Below are 8,003 nucleotides of genomic sequence, written 5' to 3' on the forward strand. Positions count from 1 at the left end.
CACATCGCACCCTGACAACAGCATCTCAAAGCCTTCGCCGCGCAACGAGTCTGCTGCTTCGCTTCTTCTTACGTCAACTTTCAGTTTCAAGTTTGATTTCAAGCCATTGCGCGCCATCACCCTGGAACTCTTCTACCAAGCCGCCCCTTTCACCGCAACTCTGCTAACAACGCAACTCTTACACGACAACCACGCCAGCACAATCTCGACATCCAGCCGCGCTCAGCCCATCTATCTACGCTACAGTCACAAAAATAAAACGATTTACAACCCTTCATAGCCGCCTTCCCGTCACAGCAGCAACATCCGTCCTTCCACTGTGGTGTTAGGGTGGCGATTCTCGCCATGGCATTTCACTGCCCTCTAGCAAGCTGCACGTTTGGAGCTCGAGCATATCGCGGAGACATCTTGCGACACATCAGAGCGCATCATGCAACCACGCGTCTTTCGGCTGCGCAACTTCAACAAGTACAAGCCAGATACTGCGAGCACTGCAACGTCCTTCGGGCTGCCACAGGAAGGCACCCCGAGGTCCCCTGCCCCTCAAGACAGCAGCATCTAGGAGCCCAACAGGCGCAACATGGACAACATGGGCCTCGACAGCAAATACACGCAGCAGCCCAAGCTCTCGCCGCCATCGACCCCGAAGGGCAGCCCCCTGTGCAACCAGCAGACCCTGCAGCAGCCCAAGCTCCCGCTCCACCCATCCTCTTAGCACAGCCACCCCGTCTACCCACACAGACAGCAGCCCCTGCTCCGGCGCAAGCCCCTCCCCAGCCCCTACTGCAAGCTCAACCCCCACAGCCCCACCCTCAGCAGCCCCAAAACCTCCCACCTCAAGCAAACCCTGACCCTGCACAACCACCACCCGCACAGCAACAGCCCATCAGGCCGGGCCAGAAAGTTCCGTTCCAAGCACGGCAGCAATGGACCCGCCTGGTGACCCGCCGTCTAGAGGAGACCTTGACAGCAATTGAACGCGGAGCGGAGCCCGGAATCCAAGCAGCCATCACCAACCTCCTCAGCCTCCCTTCCAAAGGCCTCGCGGACACTGGGTCATCGCGTGGGCGACCCCGCCGCATCCGCGCGCGGCTCCGACAACTTGAAGAAGCTGACAACATCGACATCCTCATTCAAGGTGTAGCTGCACAGGCGCCCCCCGACAACCTACACGCTCGCCACAAGCTGGCCCGTCGCATCCACTACAAACTCTCGCTTGGGAGCATCACCCGTGCAGCTAAATGCTTAGACGCTCTGCCCATCGCACAACCCACACAGGAGACCTACGACATGCTGAAAGAACTCCACCCTCACGCACCAGCCCCACCACCGCAAGGCCAACCAGCAGCACCTCTGCAAATCGACATGGACACCCTAACCAACGTGCTCCGCGCACTGCCAAAAGGATCCGCGCCAGGCCCCAGCAGCTGGACCTACGAACACATCAAAGCCGCAACCGAGACAGTCAACTCAGCCCGGGACGCCATCCTCCGCTTCATCAACGTCATTCTCAGCGGCAACCTTCCACACCTCCCGACGCTCCTCGACAGCACGCTCATTGGCTTGGAGAAACCAGGTGGCCGAGGCATCCGGCCCATCGCCATCGGCGAAGTATGGTTCAGGCTCGCAGGTCTGTGCGCATTGGCTGCATGCCCAGGCGCCGGCGCTTCGCTCGCACCCTTGCAGCTCGGTGTCGGCATCAGAGGTGGCAGCCAAATCGTCGGCCAGGCCATCGACGCCGGTATCGCAGCCGACCCCGGCTGTGTGACTGTACAGGTGGACTGGCGCAACGCCTTCAACAGCCTCTCGCGCACAGCCATGCTGGAGGCCATCGCCAAACGGCAGCCGTCCCTACTGCCATTTGCCGCATGGGCATACCGCCAGCCCAGCCGCCTCTTCGTCAACGGCATGCCAGATGGCACCCCGCCCATCATGTCTGAATGCGGAGTCCGCCAAGGAGACCCATGCGGGCCACTGTACTTCTCGCTCACAGCTCAGGACTTGCTGGAGCACGTCGCGCAAACCCACCCAGACGCCCCCCCGCTGGCTTTCATGGACGACACCACTCTCCAAGGCAAGCCCGCTGCAGTCACCCAAGCCTTTCCCACGCTTTGCGACGGGGCCGCAGCCATCGGGCTTGCTGTGCGCCACGACAAATGCGTGGCCTTCTCTACAACTCTCCAGCTCGCAGCAGAAACTGCCGCAACACTGGGCATCCAACACCATGCAGACGGCATCATGGCCGCTGGGACCCCAATCGGCTCGGACGACTACATCACCGCGCATGCCAACGCAAAAGCGGAGGATATTTGCAGCTGCATCGACAAGATGACTGACCTTCCCCTGCCAGCACAAGATCAGTTCCTCATCCTTCGGGCCTCTCAGCAGATGCGCCTCGCACACCTGCCACGGATCACCCTCTGGCGCCTCACGGGAAACGCCATCCAGCGCCTCGAAAGCAAGGTCGCTCAAGCTGCATTCAAGATCATACAGCACCCCGAGCGAGCCGACGTGCGCGACGGCCAGCTCACTCTGCCTCTGCGCTTCGGAGGCATGGGCCTCCGCAAAACCTCCGCCACCGAGGCGCAAGCCGCATTCCTCTCCTCCGCCGCCATGGCAGAAAAGGTCTTACGCGTGGGCCCAGACCAGTACAGGCCTTTCACGGGCCCCAACGCCGTGCATCTGAAGCAAACATGGGAAGCTTTACACGCTGAGGGGGCTGCCGGCAACCTCTGGACGGCAGACAGCCTCAACATGGACGCTGACTGTATCGACAAGGTGCTACCAGATGCGCAGCACACTTTCAGCCGCTTTGTCTCGGAGAGCCGAGCGAAACAACTCATGGAGTCCTTCGACACCAACAGCGCGGAGGGCCTTCGTCACCTCGCCCGCCTGAGGAGCTGCGCCAACGGCACCGCATCCGCGTGGCTAGAAGCCCTACCCACCTCCGAGGCGTTAACGCTGACAGACGAAGAATTCTCCACTGCCGCACGACACCGCCTCGGCCTACCCCTCATGCCCGCCAACGCGCCGGCGGTCCAGTGCGGCTGCGGCCGCCACATTGAGCAAGGCAACACAGACCACGCCATGACGTGCAGCTCCCTGTACGGAGCGATGACGCTGCGCCACGATATGATCAAAGCAACAGTGCGCCGCATCGCCAACCGTGCAGGGATCGCTACGTCGGCTGAGCCAGTGCTTCGCCCCATTCAAGGTGCACCTGCAGCAGCCAACGTCAACCGGCCGGAGTCACGTGGAGACATCCTGCTCGCTCTCCGCACCGCTCTCACCGTCACCGACGTCTCCATCGTTCATCCAGCAGCCACCACCTACGTACGAGGAGCCGCGCACACGGACGGCAGTGCAGCCGCAGCACGCGATCGAGCGAAACGAACTCGCTACGAGACGGACCACCCAGGCGGCTACGCCTTCACGCCATTCTCCGTGGAGTCCTATGGGAGATTAGGACAACCAGCCATGCAGCTTCTCAACGACCTGGCAAGCGCAGCATCAGCGGGGGGGGTTCCAGTGAAGGGGGACTTTGTCGTGCACGCGCTCCGTGAAATCAGCATCACCCTTTGTCGAGGCAACGCTGTCATGTTCAGACGCGGATTGTTTGCTCTTGCTCGCGCCAGTGGTGTTGCGTTCATTCCCGGCATGGATTCTCCGATAGCTGAGGTGCCTTGAGGTCTCAGCGGGCTATGATCGAATGTGTGAGTTGTCTATGTTGACATGACGTGCCTGCAATCTTTGTAAGATACACACACACACACACACACACACACACACACACACACATTTTTTTTTGAGACGCGTGAGAGTTCCGTGGGCACTCCGCTCAAGACTGCTGCCGGGGCAGACGGTAGGCTATAGTCTCTCCAACGGACGTGACCTCTCGCCCTCAATTTTAGCTTTTTCTCGTCTGTGTAGTTTTTTGTGTTGTCTGATCCGTTCACGTGCGTCGGCGAGGCTCAGGCTTCGCTTACCTGGGTGTGTACACATCGCACCCTGACAACAGCATCTCAAAGCCTTCGCCGCGCAACGAGTCTGCTGCTTCGCTTCTTCTTACGTCAACTTTCAGTTTCAAGTTTGATTTCAAGCCATTGCGCGCCATCACCCTGGAACTCTTCTACCAAGCCGCCCCTTTCACCGCAACTCTGCTAACAACGCAACTCTTACACGACAACCACGCCAGCACAATCTCGACATCCAGCCGCGCTCAGCCCATCTATCTACGCTACAGTCACAAAAATAAAACGATTTACAACCCTTCATAACCGCCTTCCCGTCACAGCAGCAACATCCATCCTTCCACTGTGGTGTTAGGGTGGCGATTCTCGCCATGGCATTTCACTGCCCTCTAGCAAGCTGCACGTTTGGAGCTCGAGCATATCGCGGAGACATCTTGCGACACATCAGAGCGCATCATGCAACCACGCGTCTTTCGGCTGCGCAACTTCAACAAGTACAAGCCAGATACTGCGAGCACTGCAACGTCCTTCGGGCTGCCACAGGAAGGCACCCCGAGGTCCCCTGCCCCTCAAGACAGCAGCATCTAGGATCCCAACAGGCGCAACATGGACAACATGGGCCTCGACAGCAATTACACGCAGCAGCCTAAGCTCTCGCCGCCATCGACCCCGAAGGGCAGCCCCCTGTGCAACCAGCAGACCCTGCAGCAGCCCAAGCTCCCGCTCCACCCATCCTCTTAGCACAGCCACCCCGCCTACCCACACAGACAGCAGCCCCTGCTCCGGCGCAAGCCCCTCCCCAGCCCCTACTGCAAGCTCAACCCCCACAGCCCCACCCTCAGCAGCCCCAAACCTCCCACCTCAAGCAACCCTGACCCTGCACAACCACCACCCGCACAGCAACAGCCCATCAGGCGGGCCAGAAAGTTCCGTTCCAAGCACGGCAGCAATGGACCCGCCTGGTGACCCGCCGTCTAGAGGAGACCTTGACAGCAATTGAAAGCGGAGCGGAGCCCGGAATCCAAGCAGCCTCACCAACCTCCTCAGCCTCCCTTCCAAGGCCTCGCGGACACTGGGTCATCGCGTGGGCGACCCCGCCGCATCCGCGCACGGCTCCGACAACTTGAGAAGCTTGACAACATCGACATCCTCATTCAAGGTGTAGCTGCACAGGCGCCCCCCGACAACCTACACGCTCGCCACAAGCTGGCCCGTCGCATCCACTACAAACTCTCGCTGGGGAGCATCACCCGTGCAGCTAAATGCTTAGACGCTCTGCCCATCGCACAACCCACACAGGAGACCTACGACATGCTGAAAGAACTCACCCTCACGCACCAGCCCCACCACCGCAAGGCCAACCAGCAGCACCTCTGCAAATCGACATGGACACCCTAACCAACGTGCTCCGCGCACTGCCAAAAGGATCCGCGCCAGGCCCCAGCAGCTGGACCTACGAACACATCAAAGCCGCAACCGAGACAGTCAACTCAGCCCGGGACGCCATCCTCCGCTTCATCAACGTCATTCTCAGCGGCAACCTTCCACACCTCCCGACGCTCCTCGACAGCACGCTCATTGGCTTGGAGAAACCAGGTGGCCGAGGCATCCGGCCCATCGCCATCGGCGAAGTATGGTTCAGGCTCGCAGGTCTGTGCGCATTGGCTGCATGCCCAGGCGCCGGCGCTTCGCTCGCACCCTTGCAGCTCGGTGTCGGCATCAGAGGTGGCAGCCAAATCGTCGGCCAGGCCATCAACGCCGGTATCGCAGCCGACCCCGGCTGTGTGACTGTACAGGTGGACTGGCGCAACGCCTTCAACAGCCTCTCGCGCACAGCCATGCTGGAGGCCATCGCCAAACGGCAGCCGTCCCTACTGCCATTTGCCGCATGGGCATACCGCCAGCCCAGCCGCCTCTTCGTCAACGGCATGCCAGATGGCACCCCGCCCATCATGTCTGAATGCGGAGTCCGCCAAGGAGACCCATGCGGGCCACTGTACTTCTCGCTCACAGCTCAGGACTTGCTGGAGCACGTCGCGCAAACCCACCCAGACGCCCCCCCGCTGGCTTTCATGGACGACACCACTCTCCAAGGCAAGCCCGCTGCAGTCACCCAAGCCTTTCCCACGCTTTGCGACGGGGCCGCAGCCATCGGGCTTGCTGTGCGCCACGACAAATGCGTGGCCTTCTCTACAACTCTCCAGCTCGCAGCAGAAACTGCCGCAACACTGGGCATCCAACACCATGCAGACGGCATCATGGCCGCTGGGACCCCAATCGGCTCGGACGACTACATCACCGCGCATGCCAACGCAAAAGCGGAGGATATTTGCAGCTGCATCGACAAGATGACTGACCTTCCCCTGCCAGCACAAGATCAGTTCCTCATCCTTCGGGCCTCTCAGCAGATGCGCCTCGCACACCTGCCACGGATCACCCTCTGGCGCCTCACGGGAAACGCCATCCAGCGCCTCGAAAGCAAGGTCGCTCAAGCTGCATTCAAGATCATACAGCACCCCGAGCGAGCCGACGTGCGCGACGGCCAGCTCACTCTGCCTCTGCGCTTCGGAGGCATGGGCCTCCGCAAAACCTCCGCCACCGAGGCGCAAGCCGCATTCCTCTCCTCCGCCGCCATGGCAGAAAAGGTCTTACGAGTGGGCCCAGACCAGTACAGGCCTTTCACGGGCCCCAACGCCGTGCATCTGAAGCAAACATGGGAAGCTTTACACGCTGAGGGGGCTGCCGGCAACCTCTGGACGGCAGACAGCCTCAACATGGACGACGACTGTATCGACAAGGTGCTACCAGATGCGCAGCACAATTTCAGCCGCTTTGTCTCGGAGAGCCGAGCGAAACAACTCATGGAGTCCTTCGACACCAACAGCGCGGAGGGCCTTCGTCACCTCGCCCGCCTGAGGAGCTGCGCCAACGGCACCGCATCCGCGTGGCTAGAAGCCCTACCCACCTCCGAGGCGTTAACGCTGACAGATGAAGAATTCTCCACTGCCGCACGACACCGCCTCGGCCTACCCCTCATGCCCGCCAACGCGCCGGCGGTCCAGTGCGGCTGCGGCCGCCACATTGAGCAAGGCAACACAGACCACGCCATGACGTGCAGCTCCCTGTACGGAGCGATGACGCTGCGCCACAATATGATCAAAGCAACAGTGCGCCGCATCGCCAACCGTGCAGGGATCGCTACGTCGGCTGAGCCAGTGCTTCGCCCCATTCAAGGTGCACCTGCAGCAGCCAACGTCAACCGGCCGGAGGCACGTGGAGACATCCTGCTCGCTCTCCGCACCGCTCTCACCGTCACCGACGTCTCCATCGTTCATCCAGCAGCCACCACCTACGTACGAGGAGCCGCGCACACGGACGGCAGCGCAGCCGCAGCACGCGATCGAGCGAAACGAACTCGCTACGAGACGGACCACCCAGGCGGCTACGCCTTCACGCCATTCTCCGTGGAGTCCTATGGGAGACTAGGACAACCAGCCATGCAGCTTCTCAACGACCTGGCAAGCGCAGCATCAGCGGGGGGGGTTCCAGTGAAGGGGGACTTTGTCGTGCACGCGCTCCGTGAAATCAGCATCACCCTTTGTCGAGGCAACGCTGTCATGTTCAGACGCGGATTGTTTGCTCTTGCTCGCGCCAGTGGTGTTGCGTTCATTCCCAGCATGGATTCTCCGATAGCTGAGGTGCCTTGAGGTCTCAGCGGGCTATGATCGAATGTGTGAGTTGTCTATGTTTGACATGAAGTGCCTGCAATCTTTGTAAGATAAACACACAAAAGCAAGGCTATGATCGAATGTGTGAGTTGTCTATGTTTGACATGACGTGCCTGCAATGTTTGTAAGATAAACACAAACACACAAAAGCAAGGCGGAACAAAGAGAAGAATGTCCGCAGTGCGGGACGCTTTGCTTTGCACTACACGGACGGTCTGACACGCAAGGAGTTCGACTTGCCATGTTGCCAGTGAAGCTTCTGCTTTGTGTTGTTCTTCTTGTGAAATGCAGTGTTGCTGGATTG

At 60.3% G+C, this 8,003-nt stretch overlaps 1 protein-coding gene across 1 annotated transcript; it reads left to right on the top strand.

The window, feature by feature from the left end:
• The first annotated feature begins 5,356 nt into the window (after window positions 1-5,356).
• On the top strand, window positions 5,357-7,678 carry LOC149809979 (uncharacterized). The gene has a single exon (XM_089994502.1). It carries the CDS (start codon window positions 5,357-5,359, stop codon window positions 7,676-7,678), a length of 2,322 nt encoding a protein of 773 aa, XP_089850628.1.
• The last annotated feature ends 325 nt before the right edge of the window (window positions 7,679-8,003 follow it).

The sequence above is a fragment of the Nuphar pumila genome, unplaced genomic scaffold, assembly GCF_984573655.1.
Source record: "Nuphar pumila unplaced genomic scaffold, dmNupPumi1.hap1.1 HAP1_SCAFFOLD_617, whole genome shotgun sequence".
In the NCBI taxonomy this organism is placed as follows: Eukaryota; Viridiplantae; Streptophyta; class Magnoliopsida; order Nymphaeales; family Nymphaeaceae; genus Nuphar; species Nuphar pumila.

What these genes read in the sequence shown, in the direction of transcription:
- LOC149809979 (XM_089994502.1), top strand. Translation starts at nt 5,357, where the DNA reads ATGGACACCCTAACCAACGTGCTCCGCGCACTGCCAAAAGGATCCGCG.